General features: G+C 51.0%; 7 protein-coding genes across 7 annotated transcripts; 5 read left to right on the top strand and 2 right to left on the bottom strand.

The window, feature by feature from the left end:
* Positions 1–157: 157 nt before the first annotated feature.
* Positions 158–765, top strand: N7443_005530 (uncharacterized protein; the record flags this gene model as incomplete). The annotated part of the gene is made up of 3 exons (XM_056885586.1): positions 158–283; positions 358–669; positions 736–765. The coding sequence occupies 3 exons, from the start codon at positions 158–160 to the stop codon at positions 763–765; spliced, it is 468 nt and encodes a 155-aa protein (XP_056741034.1).
* Positions 766–1,481: 716 nt separating this feature from the next.
* N7443_005529 (C2 domain protein) lies at positions 1,482–5,819 on the top strand (the record flags this gene model as incomplete). The annotated part of the gene is made up of 5 exons (XM_056885585.1): positions 1,482–3,469; positions 3,521–3,706; positions 3,761–4,229; positions 4,280–4,864; positions 4,920–5,819. The coding sequence occupies 5 exons, from the start codon at positions 1,482–1,484 to the stop codon at positions 5,817–5,819; spliced, it is 4,128 nt and encodes a 1,375-aa protein (XP_056741033.1).
* Positions 5,820–6,264: 445 nt separating this feature from the next.
* N7443_005528 (gamma-glutamylcyclotransferase family protein) lies at positions 6,265–7,008 on the top strand (the record flags this gene model as incomplete). Its single annotated transcript, XM_056885584.1, has 1 exon — positions 6,265–7,008. The coding sequence occupies one exon, from the start codon at positions 6,265–6,267 to the stop codon at positions 7,006–7,008; it is 744 nt and encodes a 247-aa protein (XP_056741032.1).
* A 450-nt stretch (positions 7,009–7,458) lies between these two features.
* Positions 7,459–8,135, bottom strand: N7443_005527 (adenine phosphoribosyltransferase APT1; the record flags this gene model as incomplete). The annotated part of the gene is made up of 2 exons (XM_056885583.1): positions 7,459–7,604; positions 7,664–8,135. The coding sequence occupies 2 exons, from the start codon at positions 8,133–8,135 to the stop codon at positions 7,459–7,461; spliced, it is 618 nt and encodes a 205-aa protein (XP_056741031.1).
* A 2,096-nt stretch (positions 8,136–10,231) lies between these two features.
* On the top strand, positions 10,232–12,118 carry N7443_005526 (uncharacterized protein; the record flags this gene model as incomplete). The annotated part of the gene is made up of 2 exons (XM_056885582.1): positions 10,232–10,390; positions 10,598–12,118. The coding sequence occupies 2 exons, from the start codon at positions 10,232–10,234 to the stop codon at positions 12,116–12,118; spliced, it is 1,680 nt and encodes a 559-aa protein (XP_056741030.1).
* A 268-nt stretch (positions 12,119–12,386) lies between these two features.
* On the top strand, positions 12,387–13,158 carry N7443_005525 (uncharacterized protein; the record flags this gene model as incomplete). The annotated part of the gene is made up of 4 exons (XM_056885581.1): positions 12,387–12,522; positions 12,580–12,593; positions 12,765–12,938; positions 13,012–13,158. 4 exons carry the CDS (start codon positions 12,387–12,389, stop codon positions 13,156–13,158), a joined length of 471 nt encoding a protein of 156 aa, XP_056741029.1.
* Positions 13,159–13,590: 432 nt separating this feature from the next.
* On the bottom strand, positions 13,591–17,089 carry N7443_005524 (glycoside hydrolase family 47 protein; the record flags this gene model as incomplete). The annotated part of the gene is made up of 4 exons (XM_056885580.1): positions 13,591–15,825; positions 15,878–16,434; positions 16,484–16,845; positions 16,911–17,089. Coding segments are annotated over 4 exons (3,333 nt in total), but the record flags the coding sequence as incomplete, so codon positions are not given.
* Positions 17,090–17,858: the final 769 nt, after the last annotated feature.

Here is a 17,858-nt window from a genome sequence, read left to right as displayed (position 1 = left end):
CCTCCGTTTCCATCATCGAAACCCTGTCACTACACCTCTGTCCCTACCATCCACTCTCCCTTGATACCTCCGGTCTTTTGGCAGAGCTGTCAATACTGTATTGGATCCCGGCTGATCCACACCTACTATTTTCATTGTTACTGACCCCCAATTGCAGATGCTGTCTCAACGGATCCTGGCCCGGCGCCTGCCCCAGGTTGCTGCCCGCCACGCTATTGCCCCCCGCGCAACCTTCTCCCAAGTCGCGGCCCTCCGTGCTGCCGAAGTCGAAGACCCTCTTCAGGTACGGTGTTTATATGGCCGGTGTGCCATCACTTTGATGGGGTAATGACGGCATACTAACTCTGTGTGTGACAGAATGGCAACTACCAGAACCCTCCCCGTGTGAAGCGTGCTTTTAGAGATCCCTACGGCGGCTGGTGGGATGCGCAAGAGAAGCGTAACTTCGGCGAGCCAGTCCATGAGGACAATGAAATTCTCGGTGTTTTCAGTCCCGAGCAATATACTCACGTCTCCGCCCGCAAGGGCCTCTTCCAACTGGGAGCCTTTGTCGTTACTTTCCTGGGCCTTTGCGGCGTTGTCAGCATGTTCTACCCTGACAGGCCCAGTGCTCCTAAGACCTACGTTGATGGTCTGGAGAAGGAGCTCGGGGGAGCCAACGCCCTGCCGGTGCGTTCATGATATGTCCCCGCTGCGGACCAGCTGTTGGATCAGAAACTAACTCTTCTCGACTAGGCTCGCAAGTCCGGTGATGACAAGTGGTGATTCACATCTGCGTTTCTTTTTGTTGTGTGTAAATACCAGTACGAATTGTTTCTTATATGCGGCGTCCCTTGAAGGTCTGATGGTCGATTGGCCGAGAAAGTGTTTCTGGCTCCTCGACACATGCTAAATCAGTCCAAGAAAAGAAATCCGACCACAATCCCAATCAGTTTCATTCCACTAGACAGCACTGCAGTCGTCGGAGACGGCTGGCAAAAGCCACATCTCCCTATCGCGGCAGCACAAGACACCAATGCAATAATCGTAGAAGAAGGGCTAGAGAGGCTCCAGTTTAAAGAACCCATGACCCATCTCGTCTTTCCTCCCTCCCTTTCAGCCCATTGTTGGTATCGTTTAAGGACCAGAATCATAGTATGATGCACCCTTGCATGATGATACTAACAGCCTCGATACAAGGGAGAGAACAGGGTTACCCCAGGGGCACGAACAGTCTCAATCTCTGTCAAAGTGAATCAAATGCCGGTTCGTATTGGTTTAAAGGGCATTGTTTATGGTGCGGGCGCCTACGTCAGTCGGTTCGGGAGCTTTTTTGGTGTTTCATCTCTTCCCCCCTCCTTTCTTCACCAGTAAACATTCGAAACATTCGAAACATTTGGCTCCCCTCCTGCTCCTTAGCTCTGCCAAAGCTTTTCCCCATTTTTTCTGGAACAAAACCGTTCGGCTTCTCCCACTACGGTGGTCTGCCTCCAGCTTCATCCATGGTCCCGCATTCTTGCTGTCCCCTCCGATTCCACGCAGCCACCCTATCACCCCATGTCGACAGCATCCACTCAGTCTCGGGGGTCAACCGACGGATCAACAGTATTCAAAATGAAGGGCGCCATTCGCGCAACTCATCTGTCTCCCGGCGCCGCCCCCTCAACGCGAATGTCGCCTGCAGCCACGCCCTCCGTGTAGCCTACCTCTCCTACCTCCTACACCCTCGTTCGCGTCGCATCCAAAATGCGCCAGCCGCGCCGGTACGACCGAAACGGGCTTCTACATCGATCCATGATTTGATGAGTGACTTTTCGCTAGTCAGGGACTCCAAGAGCACGAGGATTCCGCATGGGTTCCTGTCCGAGCTGGAAAAGCGCTTAACAGGCGTCTTGATGGGCAAAGAGAAGAGAAAGGAATACCAAGACCATTTAGTGGTGCGCACATTCGCTGTCTTTCTAAATGTCTTGAAAGAAGACTCGTTCCGCAAGCGCATGGAGAAAGACCGGCGCGCTGAAGATCTGGTTCTTATCTTCTACTCGAACGCGATCAAGGAGCTTAGCAAAGGCAAGGAACATGAGGACGGCAGTTGGAAGCTTATGGTGGACCGACACGTTGCTCTCTTTGTGCGACTCCTTGCGCTAATATTGAAGAGCAATGACTGGGCTAAAGACCGCCCCGAGCTGGCGAACCGAATGTCTGTACTGGAGAACAAACTTCTGTCGCAAGACCAAGATTTAATGGATGGGAATGGCACGACCTCAACAACCGAGGTGGTGGCACCGCTGAGCTATGATGTCAAAGACATGCCTCTTGTGCAGCACGTGGTCAAGGTCTTTGGGATGACACTATCCCAGGCTCAATCCGAAATTGATAAGAACAAATCAGTTTGGACCGAGAAAGCAGCACTGCAAGATCTCAAGACCTACCAAGCCCATCTCAACCTTCAGACCCGCAAGACTCTGTCAAGGGACGACTTTGAGACAGACGATTCGTATGAAGCCTGGAAGAAGAGTGAAGGGCCTGATCTCTCGCAGATGATGCTTGCGATTGTGCAATCTAACCCAGAGCTTGCAAAGAGCACGCCAGGAACACTCCCTCAATTCAACCCAGCTTCCCACGAAGATGACTTGTCAAGAACATCTTCTGGTCGCGCAGACAGAACATCCTATGTGATTGATTCGCCTGTCGATCTCAGCTCTCTTTCTTTAGGCGGAGCCGATGGCGACTCGGATGAATCGGATACGTACACCTTCATTCCGTCCGACCCTCGATCTATTTACAGATTCATTCTGTCTCAGACATTGGCCCATGACGTGCGCGATCGGGAGATTGAAGCTACTCAAGCAACATCCGACGCACCATCAATCAAATTGCTTTCAAAGCAATCTTCAGAAATGCTAAATGAGATTTGTCTCCGCTGGCGGATTCCCAACTTCTCCCGCATTGTCCTTTTCCTCGACGTTATTCAGTCCAAGTTCGTTGATAATGAGATCGATCTCAATACGCTGGATTCGGCATTTACCTTTGTGAAGGAAACTCCGCCCAGTGAGAACCGATCAAAGCGGGCCAGTTTTGTAGCCTCTTCCGTCTTTGACAGGCGAAAATGGACCGTGCATGACCTTCAAGTGATGCAACAGCTTCTCTCTAAGATCCATGAAGCGCTTTTGCGAGAACTTTATGATGTGATGATGGACTGCTTTGAGGCAAAGCCTCGGCCTATTGGGCCTGTTATGTACGTTTTGGAGAATCACATCCAGATGGACCCGAACTATACAGAAGATCCGGAAGATATCCATCGATTCTGCTCATATGTGCAGGATGGCCTCGCTCAAAAGGCGACTGAGAAGTACCAGAGTCTTCTTAGTCAATTAGTGCCCGTCGAATCGGAATCTTGGCAGGTGGACAATGTCATTCAGCTAGGTGATGCAATCTCAAAACTTGCGCTGAAGATTCAGAAGCGGTACAGGAATAACCCCGAGATCATGGGGTAAGTCATTGCAATTCTTCTGGGATTTAGCCGGTACTAACATTGCAGTAGCGTTAATCCCTACACCACCCTTTGCTTGAATGTCCTTCCTATGTTTGCTGAAGATGCGAATGAAATGGTCATCAGGATCATTGAACAAGCCAAATCCGTGGGTGAAGAGATCGATATCGAGGATGGTTTCGATCTATACCGAAAGCTTGCTGCAATTAGAATTCTCTTTGTGAAAACGATACCCGAGTATGAACTATTGGATCCACTTGTCATTTTGATCAATGAACTAACTAGTCGCAGAACTCCCTTCCCATTCCACGTTGAGAGTCTGTTGGAAGATTTCGTCTGGCGATGGCTCCGCCTGACAGACCAGAGTGTGATGGAATGGGTCAACCAAGCTATCAGACAGGATGCCTTCAATGTCCGAGCAGATGAACCAACCGACATTGTTGCGGAAGACAACAGACACAGTGTGTCCGTGATCGATATTTTCCGATCATTCAACCAGGTGGTGGAATATCTCGTGAATCTCGAGTGGGACGACGATCTTCAATATGCAAAATTCATGACGGCTCTTTCCAACTCGATCGGGAAAGGCGTTGGGAAGTACTGTGAAACCTTGGAACAGATGTTTGCCCGGGAGATGGACCGCCTTACACCGGAGCAAGAGGCAGCACTTAACCAAACTACCCAGGAGAAGCTCATGCAATTTGCCAAAGACACATGGACGAACAAGGACAAAATTGAGCCCTTCCAGTTCTCCTCGGAGGTATGTATTGAATCTAAATTCGGTTATTTGCGTTACTAATTGAGAGACAGTCTTTAGTCAAGTTGAACAATATCGAGTATGCTCTCTCGCAATTAGACAAACTCGAGAGTGAGATCAATGTGGATGGATGTGCGGATGTCATTGCGAAGAACACTCCTCCGCAACTGAAGAAGGTTCGAAAATCTACTACCTATGTCTTCACAATCAAGGTTGTGGAGGCAGAAGACCTGAAAGCGTGCGACATGAATGGTGGTAGTGATCCGTATGTCGTCTTGACCGACGAATATCAAAAACGGATTGCAAAGACTCGTATTATCTACAACAACCTCAACCCTCGGTGGGAAGATGCAGTGGACATCACAACACAAGGCCCACTAAACATCATCGCTACGATCTGGGACTGGGATGCGGTTGGCGATCACGACTACGTTGGTCGAACTTCGATCAAACTCGATCCGGTTCACTTCAGTGACTTCTTGCCGAGAGAGTACTGGCTTGACCTAGACACACAAGGACGACTTCTTCTGCGTGTCAGTATGGAAGGCGAGCGCGATGATATCCAGTTCTATTTCGGCAAGGCTTTCCGTACACTGAAGCGAACAGAGAGAGATATGACTCGGAAGATCACTGAGAAGGTTTGTAACTGTTCCTCCCGATCTCAGGCCATTCTTTACTGATTCTCTATTCTAGCTTTCTGCATATATCAGCCATTGTCTGTCACGTCGGACTCTCAAATCCTTGCTCTCTCGTGGACTCAGCATCTCGAGCGTCTCCAACTTCCTGAACCGGAACCGAGGGCAACCACAGGCACCCACCGGACCCAAACAGGAAGACATTGAGAATGCACTGGATCCGTTGTTCAACTATTTCAATGACAATTTTGCCATTATGAACAAGACACTTACCGGTGAAGCTATGAGGATGGTGATGGCGCGTTTATGGAAGGAAGTTCTCGCCACTATTGAGGGCCTGCTAGTTCCCCCTCTTTCAGACAAGCCGTCGCACCAGAAGCCCCTGACGATGCAAGAAGTGGATATTGTTTCACGCTGGCTCGTGTTACTTCTGAACTTCTTCCACGCAGTTGATGACGAAACGGGTGAAGCCGGAGGTGTTTCCATCGACATTCTGAAATCCACCAAGTACCACGAGATTCAGACCTTGAATTTCTTCTATTTTGAACCCACGGATAACCTTATCCGTACCTCTGAACGAATGGCTTCGGCAACCGTCAGCCACCAAGCAGCCAATCGCAACCGCATCTCCGCACCCGCCCACCTCGGCGCCACGGGAACCAGTCACGGCGGCCTAGGTGTTCCTGCGACCCGACGCGCCAAGAGCATCATGGTCTCGCGCAACCTAGGAACCATGAAGAAGGCAAAGGAGGAGAAGCGCAGAGAACAACAGGCCCAGCCCAACGACGACATGATCCTGCGCATTCTGCGTATGCGACCCGAGGCGGCGGGCTATCTGCGGGATCGCAGTCGTCAAAAGGAAAGATTGGCGGCAGCTGCTGCGGCAGATGCCATTGTAAAGCAGAGTTTGATGGCCGGTGCAGGAAGCCGGATGAGTGGGATGATTCCCCGGCGATGAGTTGATTCTCTTTTGTTGCATAATATGTTTTGTTTCCAGCGATTGAAGGTTCTGATACCGCACATTTGCCTCGTAATATCCCTGCACTTTTATACACTGGATTAGCAATTCATCATTACACCGTTGGTTAGAATGTATGATATTGGGGTGGATCTTGACATGTTGTATACTGCAATCTCCAATTCCCAATCCTTATTGAAGACGTTGCTCTTTGCCTAGGCAAGCTGCAGAGCTGAGTCACCGGGAACCGATACGGTAGAATATCGACATCGGATGCTCATAGCTCTAACATCTTCCTTCCTGTACCTCTGGATATTAGCATTGAGTCAACCAAAGTTAACTCCAGTGTCCGTGTAATCCCGACTTAGGTACCTGAGGAAACCTTAGTCATTCTTATTTACCTGACTTCGCTCTCTCCCCCGCACCTATTCAACTCGCCATCAAAATGCATATCAACATCAACCTCACCAATCAACCGTCAGAAACACTCCTCCCACCCTCGGGGGCAGTCTGCCATGATCCAGTCACCGGGAAAACTCTCGCCCCCGAGTCAGAGCCCCAAACTAAACGACACCTGTACTTCGCCTACGGGTCAAACCTGTCCCCGTCACAGATGAAACAGCGGTGTACGATCAACCCAGCTCTCTCCTGCAACCCCGTGGCTATTGCCACCCTGTCCAAATGGCGCTGGCTTATCTGTGAAGCGGGGTACGCCAATGTCCTCCCACCGCCCGGGATGCGCGTGGGACCTCAAGACAGCGACATCGCGCACAAGGTCCCCGTCTCTGGGAAAATAGACGCAGTCTACGGGGTTCTTTACGAGATGGACCCTGATGATGAGTTCATTCTAGACGGGTATGAAGGTGTAGACCACCAAGCGGACGAAGCAGATGGGGCCAAAGTCCCAATTGAAGTCCGGCCGAAGGAGCAAGGAGAGGGAGACTACAACAAATGGTATTTCCCAGCGGAAGTAGTTAAGTGGATTGGAGACGATGACCATCCGCTGAAGATGGAAAGGGGAGAACTAGTTCCTACGCTTGTGTATGTGGATGAAGAGCGGGTGATCCTCGCACCGCCCAAGGCTGAGTATATCCCTCGGATGAACCGGGCTATTCGGGAGTGTGAGGCGCTTGGGGTTCCCGGGCATTGGCTTGAAGAAGTTCTGAGGAAGTTCATCCCTAAGGAATAAAGTAGGTTGCATATTATAGATCTCAGACTGAAATATAATAAAGCTAAAGCTAAACGTGCAGGGAGCAATATGCACCAAGGTATCCATGGATGAGTCCCCTAGGCATAGTCTAGAGTCATAGCCAAGAACAAATTAGATGAATCAAGCAATCAACAAGACAACAAATGTCGGTATTTGTCTATAAGTGGAAGAAGTGGATTTCATTAAATGGCGAGAGCCGGGTCTACGGCTCTACTCCAGCGCACAGCGGGGAGGCAATCTGCAAACACAAAACAAACTGCTTTATTTTCGTCAAAGTCGGATCGACTCGGTCTGGGTGTTCGGGAGTGGGCGGCTATAACCGGGTGCAGTGTGGGCTGTTGACCCCACTGCAGTAAACTTTTGGGATGTCATGGAAAGTGCGGCGAAATCGGTGATCGCCAGGGTCTGCACAAGTCGTGTTCGAGGCGATTAGGCCTGGCCCGAGAGGAGGGTGTAAACGGGAGCGGGGAGCTTGTCGCGGCCGTGGAGGAACTCGAGCTCGAGAATAAAGATGAACTCGAGCAGGTCACCGCCCATCTTCTGGATCATCTGACCGCCAGCAAGAGCGGAGCCACCTGTCTTGAGTTAATACCGGATCTTATCTGTACAACTATACACTTTGGACAGCACTTACCAGTGGCAATGATATCGTCAACGACAACAACCTTCTGACCAGGCTTGATGGAGTCGGACTGCATCTGGAAGAAATCCTCGCCATACTCCTTCTCGTAGCCCTGAGTGATACAGGGACCAGGGAGCTTGCCCTGCTTGCGCACGGGGACGAAGCTGGCGCCGAGGCGCAGAGCCAGGCTAGGGCCGATCAGGAAGCCACGGGCCTCAAGACCCACGATAACATCGGGCTTCTGACCACCGTAGGCCCCAAGGATGTGCAGCTCGAGGGAACGAATGAGAGCCTCATGCAGGGACGCATCGGCGAAGATGGGCAGGATATCCTCGAAGAGAATGCCCTTGGAGGGGAAGTCCGGGAACTGGCGAAGGGCGCCGCGCAGCTTTACCTTAAGACCGGCGAGTTCGGCGGCGCTGGCGGGATGGGAGGAGGAGTGCCTGGCGACTTGGGCGGAGGCATCGGGGGCGGTTTGGGACATGATGAAAAGAAGAGGGAGGAGAGCGAGGAGGAGGGGGGGGAGGATAACAAGATAGGTTTAAAAGAAAAAAAAAAAAATTTAGGTAGGTAAAATTACGGGGCGGGACAGCGGTTGATAATCGGATAAGTTTGCCCCTCCATCTGTAGCTCTATAGTCTTCCCTGTGATTGTCCTGATTCTACGTCTGAAACAACGTACGGCCTTTCTCTAGTACTAGTATCTCGCTATATATGCCGCTATGAATCCTCTATACGTGATTACACAATTGGGTCTCTAGACCAGGGGAGATACTATACGGGGACATGAGGATAGGAGCGGTCAGTGCAGATCCAACTATACGAGGTATCAGGTACCTAGAGCTCACATCGGTATGGCTGTAAAATTCCAAAAACTCCTCCTGTCACGCAATTCGAGCCGGTTTCTAGAACCCGCACATGCAGCTAGGGACAACAGGTGGCCGTGTGTCTGGCTGGGGGACCGTCCCGCTGCGGGCCTCGGCGCTATGGTGCAGCACGATGTTCCTACATGTAACTGATCTGCGAATCGCCCATCGCCAGCTCCGGCGAACCAGAATTCCCCTCTCCACCTGTTGCCTTGAGAGTTTCTAGTGACTCACATCCCAGGCCCCGGGCGGGATTCCAGACCGGTCGGAGAGAAGCCCTGGGTCTCAGACCATCTGAATGGGCCCTGCAGGGTTTGACACATCGTACAGACAAAGCCTCGAGTCGACGAATCATGCACTGCGGAGGACAGTGTATCTTGGCCCTGAAACTAGTCGCCCGCGGCCATTCGAGTAATCTGATGCAGGCATGCAGCACTAGCGAGGAGTTCTACTGGAGGGGCCGTTGATGGCGTCGGCTGGGGGGTCTGTTCTGCAGGTGATGGAGGGGTAATCTCGCTTTTGTGTGACAGAGGGGTAATTGCGTACTTATGTACCCTATCTCTATCTGAGTCTATTTTGGGCAAGAAAAAGAATAAGAAAAAAAAAGATAAAGATCGGCTCCGATCCGGAGTAGATGCCAAAATATATATCTCAGGTTGTTCTGTAGGAATAGCCGAACGCGGGGGTCGAACCCGCAACCTTGAGATTAAGAGTCTCACGCTCTACCGATTGAGCTAGCCCGGCAGGGCTTGGTGAAGGAACAAAGCAGGAATGGCATCAAGAAGCAAGAAACCCGGAAAATGGAGAAGATCGAGTCCACGGGCCTACATTGAAATGTATGTGGAAGAAGCAGGGTACCCTGGTCGGTCCCCAAGGTTATCCCCATTTACTGCAATGTAACTATCATCAGCATAGTGTGTCAATCTATAAGATTTAGCTGCAACTTGCCATGACTCAAGTCATTTTGAATATGTCTTAAAGTAAGTAAGTGTATTGTGGAGGTATATTTTGCTGCTATGATGGCCGGCGGTCAAACATTCCATTAATGCCGAGTGATCACCATCCATTACCGCTGCATTCTGTACAACGACGGGACTCCAGATTATACAAGAGCGACCGCTCGGTAAACCTATCTGTCCGTAGTAGCAAGTTCTACCGTCAAATGTTGCGAGCAACATCATCTCTGAAACACAGGCCTGGGCACTTCCGTGCCCTTCATTATATATATTGTCTTATAGCTACACACTCGGGGTATGTAGTATATTCTTGCTACCAAGATATACACGCCGAACAGCTAGAGTAGTGCGAAGACAAGTTGAGTTCCTCTGGCATTAGTTGAACCTATACAGGCTCCGCTCCAAAGTGCGAAGTATCGCGGTTGAGCATTGAACTATTGTCCAAGCGATATTTGAGTAGTTTGAAATCTAGAGTAGATTGGTCACACCACCGGTTTCACACATTCCTGATATGCAGATCATGCGTGGCAGCCATATGAGGCCATACATTGACGGATTCGAGGCCATCCCGACCCGGATACCACGTGACACAGCACGGGCCACCTCGCTTATTGTTTTTCCGAAACCGCGCAAGCTTTAAAATGTCTGCCTCCTCTTTCTTTCTTCTCACATCTTCTTGTCTTTCCATCTGGAGTTGAGCTCTCTTGATGCCAAATGAAGCTCTCCATCCTCTTGTAATATTTTCTGCTATCCAGTGACATGTCGCCAGCGCCGCTTGCCGAGGAGGCGCATGCTGATCCGCATCTGGACCAGCTGCAGGCCGTGGGCAAAGCGTTCGATGCCCTCCTACTAACCCTCTATCGGCTTACTCACAGACACAATGAACTCAAGCAACATACCGAGGAGGTTTTCAAACAGGTAAATACTCACCCCGTCTTATTTCTTGCCCCTTTCTTTTCCACCCCCCATCTCAAATGATGAGAAAATTTGATTAGCTCTAGATCAGTAGTCACATTATTGTGGCGGTGACGGATTAACATGTATTATCTGATTGAGATTTACCCTTGCCTTTCATTTTGCTTGACAACTTGATTATCTGCGGATGCTAACTCGCATTCTCTTCAGTTCACCAATGTCACTAGGCAGGTGCCTCCCCAAGATAGACCGCATGCGATGGAAGTGCAACAAACGTTATTGGATCAACAGAAAGAATTGTGTCTAGGCCTTGTGCACAAGTCGCGCGTCGAAGAACAGTCGCTGAATTCAATGGAAGTAATCAAGACGCTCGTTTCACACCAAAATGTAGACGAAAATGCCACCAGGGCCATCGTGGAGGGAGTCAAGGGCTACAAGGCATTGCTTCGCTCCCAAGATGGCCTATCCCAAATATCCTCTGTCAACTCCTGCATGTTTGCACGTGGACCGGATCCTTTCCTCGAACAAGACTTTACTACAAACGGTACCCAGGGTAACCTGCACTGTCCATTTTCCAAACCGAAATCACCGCGCCCAGGAAGCTCGCTGAACGGGAAGATGGACGGACCCAAGATCCGTGTGGACACCTGCGGACACGGTGATCTGGACCCTATCAAGGCGGAACAGGAGGAGCGACGCTCGAGTACCACGCCGTCTGCCCAACCGTCTGTCAACTCATCAGGCCAGTGCCCCGTTTCTCGTTGTCCGATTCGATACCTGGACAAACACTCGCCGGAGGAGATTGCGGAATATGTGGAAAGACACAAGCATGAGATTCCTCGGAGCCATGCTATCTGCGTCAAACGATACCAGAGAGATCCTCAGAACATGCGACAGCTGGATGCCAAGTACGGTGGCCTGATCAATATGATCAGTGGTCTCTCTGCCAAACACCAGGCCTTCCTACCGCAACGCCAAACCAATGGAGATGCAGACGGAGACGGAGAAGGCGAGGTCGAAGGCCCGGTAGAAGGCCTATCTCCACCCTCCGCCTCAACAGAACGGGTGGAGAAGTGGGCAGAGAACGTTGACCCTGAAACTCCTGGACCGAATCCCGCTCCGAATGACGATGACAGTCGAGAGAGTCGCTTCGATCGTCCGCTTCGTGAAGTCCGAGTAGGTGAATCCCCAAGCAGGCCTTGGGGTATTCCCGTGCCTCTCACCCAGCAAACCCCCGCCTCAGTACCCTTCTCCGGATCAGCGTCTATTCCCATACCCGCAGATGTGAAGTCACCGGAAGAGATCCCAGCCAAACCGGCCGGCCGCTGTCCATTCGGACATGGTGCCCCCAAGCCAGAACCTGCCCTTGAACCTGAACCTGAACCTGAACCTGAACCTGAACCTGAACCTGTATCTGTACCTGAACCTGAACTTGAACCTGAACTTGAACCTGAACCTGAAACTGAACTTGAACTCGGGTCTACACCCAAACTTGACTCGCCGTGGTCCAACTGGGGTAATGGCAACCAATCCAGCTCGCCATATGACTGGACCAAGGATGAGAAGGTTGCTCCGGGTGAAACAGGCGATGCCCCAAAGGCCGAGACAACCAACCCCGACTTCAACTCTCTCCCGAGCCATGTCACCTTCAATGGCCCAGTCTTCTTTGGATACTCGGCTGAGCAGACAGCCGCCCTGATGCAGCAACTGGGCCAATTTGGCAAATCCTAATTCTGTACACACCTGTATTCTCTTACATTGCGATGATTTCCCCAGCGCCAAGCGAACATACGACGACACGACTTTTCTTTCTGTATCATAGCGAATCCATTAGCAATGCTCATATTCTATGACTACTCTACCCCAATTCCAGTAGTTCCTATCGCTCAGATCTACTTCTACTACTTTCCCGACGCGACTGTCCGCGGGAAACCCCAAACCCAAAAACCCCACCAAAGAGCGGGGCTCGGCGGCAGTTCATTATAACACTCATCCCACCATGTTGCGCATCTCTCCTCGTCTTCACGCTCTCACTCGCACCTTCAATTCACGTGTTGCTTTACCTCGTCCTCAATTCATTCCTAACATTATGTCTGCCAACATGTCCATCATCTCTGCCTCGGCTGCCTGCCCTCGTAAGTGACCTCACTGGAGCTACTCCCCGGACTGTTTGCTAACAAGGTGCTTCATAGCTGCTGGTCCTTACGTACGTTCTTATCCTCCTTGATGTTCCCCAGGCGACATTATCGAATTGCCGCTTCCTACCCTATATATCACCCGATAAAGCCCCTTCATCAACCCGAATAAACCAGCACAACCTTACCCATGACTCGACCCATCCACACAACCTACAAGAGCCCCAATTAACCCACTCTAGTCCCAAGCCATCCGCGCCAACGGCCAGATCTTCGTCTCCGGCCAGATCCCCGCCGACTCCTCCGCCAACCTGGTCCAGGGTAACATCGGCGAGCTGACCCAGGCCTGCTGCGACAACATCAAGGCCATCCTTGACGCTGCCGGTTCCTCCGTGTCCAAGATCGTCAAGGTCAACGTACGTGTTTGAAACAAGTCACAAATCACAATAAAGGCGCTAGTACTGCTGATGCTGACGTGATACAATGCAGGTTTTCCTGACTGATATGGCCAACTTCGCTGAGATGAACGCCACCTACGAGAAGTTCTTCGTTCACAAGCCTGCTCGTAGCTGTGTTGCTGTTCACCAGCTGCCCAAGGGCGTGCCTGTTGAGATTGAGTGCATTGCCCTTGAGTAAATGCTAGAGTATAGAACTTGAATAAAATGGATTGGAGTATACTCTTGTGTTTCGTAGTTGTAGACGCATCCGTACAGAACTACCAAGCTAATACCTTGATTTGTATATGATATTGAAGTATGTTGAAAAGAAAGTGAGGGTTAGATATGTGCAATATTAAATTGCTCCGTAGTCTTGGAGAACCCAGCTCGGCAGCATGGCGGATCTGAGCCACATCTACAATCAGAACAGCATGCCCCCCCTCTGTCCTCCGTGTGAACATTTGAATGGCGTGGAAAGATGAGTGCTTCAAAGGTGTCAGGGTGTTAGGGTATCATGCACGTCTCGTTCAAAAGACGAAATAAGCCAAAGCACCAGGTACTAAGATGAAGAGGATGAAAATTGCTGATATGTAGAATGTATTTTCTTACTATCACCGGGTATATAATGCATTTAGATGATGTACAGGTTTGTAATGGGGACACCCCGAGAGCGCATTGAATACCGTCTCTTGATGCCGATGCCAGTCGCAACTTGCAGAAGTGCATAGGTTTCATCGCCGCCACCGACCATAAGCAGACTGACAGGGTTACTGCGCGGGATACCGCTAGCAGTCATTTGAGCCTCGTCGAGGTGGGGCCGTATCAGATAGGGTTCAGCACGAAGGGCGGCAAATGAAGAAGTCGGTGGTGAACTCTCACTCGATTGAGCCTCGGGATCTTCATCCGAAGTCTCTGCTGGTTCAGGAGTTGGCATTTCGTCATCATATGAGACGACGACTACCAACTTAAGGGACGAGCGCGAGGACCGGTAGGCGGCGACGTTGCGCAGTTTCTGAGAAAATGTGCAACCACCACGTTTGATGACGAGGACTTCGTGGTTCTGGACGACATCGCGGAGAATACGCTCGTGACAAAGATCGCCGGCAAAGTAGATCGATGACCATGTGAGACGGCTTGTGGTTGGGTTGTTGAACATAGACAGGGTGAGCGAGTCGTCCACGTCGGGGAGTGGGGCCGCTCCAACGCCCGTGGGAAGAACAGCAGGGAGACTCAACCGAACAGGAGCATTCTCGTCAGGGTTGTCGCGGAGTAAAGACGAAAACGAGCTAACCAAGTTCGACAACATACTTCTCACAGTGGAGTCGGGCGGGTCGACGATGGAGCTCTCGTCGACGGATGGAGCAGGTCTGCGGCGGCCGAGGTGAAGCTCTGAATCTTCCTGACGGTCTGAAGTCTCTGCTGCAGGCTGTTCAGCTCCAGGAGTAGCTGAGCCATTGTGTCGGCGATCGGGCTCTGCGAGAACGTCAACGACGAGATCAAGCATGGCTGTGTCGCGAACTCGTGTAAAGTTGGGGTCATAGGGATCGACAACATCAAAGGTGATCTGGCGCGAGAGATATACCTTCTCATCCTTTCCTAGAGGCACGTTGTTGACTACTTGCACCCGGTATCCGTCATCCTCTGCTCCGATAGAGCCTGCAAGTGGAACGTCTTGAATCATACTTAATCGTAGACCACCTATTGTTTTGATAAAGATACCGTCTCGAACTCGTTCCAATGCTCCGGGACCCAGGTTGACTCCACCGGGGAGAGATGGGAATGAGATGTCGAGGGTTGGGCGGACAGCCATCGGCGCGCTAGTGGCATCGAATGGAACGAGCTGAGGCGGCAATGTCCAAGGGTAGAACGTGTAGTTGGTCGGCGACGACAGATCAGACACCGATACACTGGGGTGATCAGAGGAGTTCTCCATGATAGGACCGCCATATCCACGACCGGGCCGGAGATGTAAACGGGCCAAGCTGGCGGCGTGGAAAATATCTGAGCGTGATGCAGTAGATGATACACCAAAGTTTGTACTCTGGATTGCTTGACAAACGCCTTCGAAGTCACTTTGAGGCGGCGACGGTTGCTTTTGGCGGGGCCGAGTCGTGGTCTTCTTCGGTATAATCAAGGGATGGCCTTCAGTGGTAAAAACCCACGGAGCATCGATTTTGTTCAGTGGATGCTCCGGAGTGAACAGGAGGAACATGTATTTGGCGGTTTCTCCAAGGAAGAAGCTTTCCATACGGTCGATCATCTCGCCGGTTTGGACATCTCGCAAACCCGCCCAACCACATTTAGTCCAGCAACGTCGCTTCAGGTCGCGAAGCACCATCTCGCCAACATGCAGATACCAGGGATCCTCGGTGGCGCGGTAGATATAGTAGGTCGACTCAATGAATTCGGGCCGACCACCATACCAAGAAAGGCCACCGTCGATATCACCAGTAGCGACGTTCCATCGCTCGGGAAGAGCAGAGAAGCGTGCCCAAATTGCAGTAGTCAAAAGATGAATTTGGATAGCTTCATCCACCTTGCCGTCCAGAGCAAGCAGACCAGGATAGTACGCACTCAGACTGTCGATCCAAAATGCGCGCGTGGCACCAGTAATCACGTCACCAACGACGAGATGGGGGTGTTGATACCCTTCGCCTCGATACAAATGTCGGTTGATCGAGGTATGCGAGTCTTCCCAGACTTGAAGAAAAGAGTCCGGGGAGTGCTGGTCATCTGTCAACGGCAGATAGTACTCATCCAGCACGCTCCAAGGACTCTCAGGGTCGAAAGGTGGCCTCTCTCCCTCGGAGAGGAGAACGTGGGACTTGAAGGCGTATTCATAGAAGCTGTCAATTCCAGCGCCAATCTATCGCCTTGTTAGCCCGCTCTTCCTATCGCTTTTGATCTCTTTAACTTACCCCGGAGTACGATCCCACCCATTTCCCACTCTCCGCATCAATGCCGAATCCAATTAGGCCGATTTCACTTCGATGGCTCCAGACCGCCCAAAACGCTCTCTTGGCCAATTCTTCATACCGACCATTCCCAGTGAGTCTACTCAGAACAGTAAACTCCAAGACCAAGCTACCAGCGCCGGCACTGCAAGTCTCCGTGACTTCTTCATCAGTAGCCAAGTAAGAGTACTTTGGTTTTTGCTTGGCGTCCTTCAATTTTTTCGTCTTCGCGTTCAAAGGAGAGTTCTCGTAGAAAGGAATACCGTGTCGCAAGTTCACTCGGGGGTAGGGCAGACCAGTCTCCGAATAGAATGTCGGCATGAGACGATCTCCCAGATCAACAGCCAATCGAAGGAGTTGACCATCGTAGAAAAATCCATTCCCCCAGTCGATACCACGGTCCTTCGTTGAATATGTGTTTTTGTCCCATGCGCCTGCAAAGGCGGCATCTCGTTCCGAGGGTTTGTATCCGGCAATGGGAAGTTCGCCAATGGCAAACAGGTGTGCGCTCAGCAATCCGCCTGGTCAAAAATTAGCCATTGAATCTCCAAAAAAAGGTCTGTCACACACCGAGTCCTCTAATAACAGTCTCAAACACCTGCACCTTGCTATCGATATCGAACCCTCTCGCCCTCTCACCCTGACCACCAGGGCCAGGCGAACCATCTCCATATAATCTCACAAAATCCTTCACACCGTTTTGAAACCGTGCAAAAGACCTCTCACCACTCTCAGGACTCGAAGACAAGATGGCCAGAGTGGACAAGCTGTCAATCAAGGTCAAGGAATAATTCCCCAAGACATCATTATGCTCATTATTCTTGTCGTCGCGGGTCAAGGGGCCACAAGTAAGCGGGCGCAATTCGTCTTCGGGAAAGGCGTGGTCAAGGTAATTCTCGAAGCCATGATAGAACATGCGCTCAGTTTCTTGCCTGTCACGAACGAAGGGGGTCAGCGTTGATACTCGCCGGTCAGAAGGTAGCACAAGACGCCATACCGGAGCTCTTTAATTTGATGATCCCGCATCCCGTGCGCCAGGGTAAGCCATAGCGACAGCAGGATGGCCCAGACCACCATCGTGCACGCGTGTCGGGGGTTGAACATCTGTAAGCTCCAACATCGCGTGCGCATCACCAGAGCGAGCCACAGGGCATGGAAGGAGGGCAGACGGGGGTGTCTGACAGGGCAAAGCAGGTAGGTAGCAGGTCCCCCAGGGATAGATTGAAAGGGCCCAGAGCTGGTGGAAGGAGGTGGTCGGGGAAGCGGGTGCGGCCAGATAAGCAGGAATCTTTTTTGCATTGTATCATCGGTCCCTGGTCCACATGGAGAGAGTATATACTATACATACAATAATGTTTGATGTCCCTTTCGACCGGCTTCAATTATTGAAAGCCACCTTTCAATCAACAGTGAAATACGCTAGATGTTATCCCTCTGGATCATAAAATCACCACTTCTACCCCTTCGATGGGGTAATTATGGAGAACAGCGGAAAAGAGGACCATGCTGTGGACTTAGCTTCTGGACGTTCACTGCGCCCAAGCCATTACAAGCCATGGAGGTATGAACATGAGAAATTAACATGAAATTGATAATTAAGCAATTCTTGATAGACATGACGGATGTCGGAGGGGGAGAAGAGTCACATCTTCTCGATGATATCTTCAGCGGTCTGGTCTGTCCCGAGCTCGTCTTCCGGCACTTCTTTGAGCACTCCTGGGACTTGATCATCCAACACTCAAATGTAAGCAGGATATTAAAGGTGGAATATACTTTCACAGCCACTGTCGGTACCTGATCCACATAATGATTTGAACGACCCGAAGAATCCCGCAGAGGTAAATGGACCCACGCAGCATGTTGATGAAAAAGTTATCATAGGGTGTAAGAGGGCCACTGAACTTGATGGGGATGTAAACGAAGACGACTGGATCATTCAATTAGC

This window comes from Penicillium atrosanguineum (genome assembly GCF_028827265.1).
Source record: "Penicillium atrosanguineum strain IBT 20685 chromosome Unknown utg000004l_segment0_segment0, whole genome shotgun sequence".
Taxonomy (NCBI): domain Eukaryota; kingdom Fungi; phylum Ascomycota; class Eurotiomycetes; order Eurotiales; family Aspergillaceae; genus Penicillium; species Penicillium atrosanguineum.
This window is presented reverse-complemented; position numbering and strand designations above follow the sequence as displayed.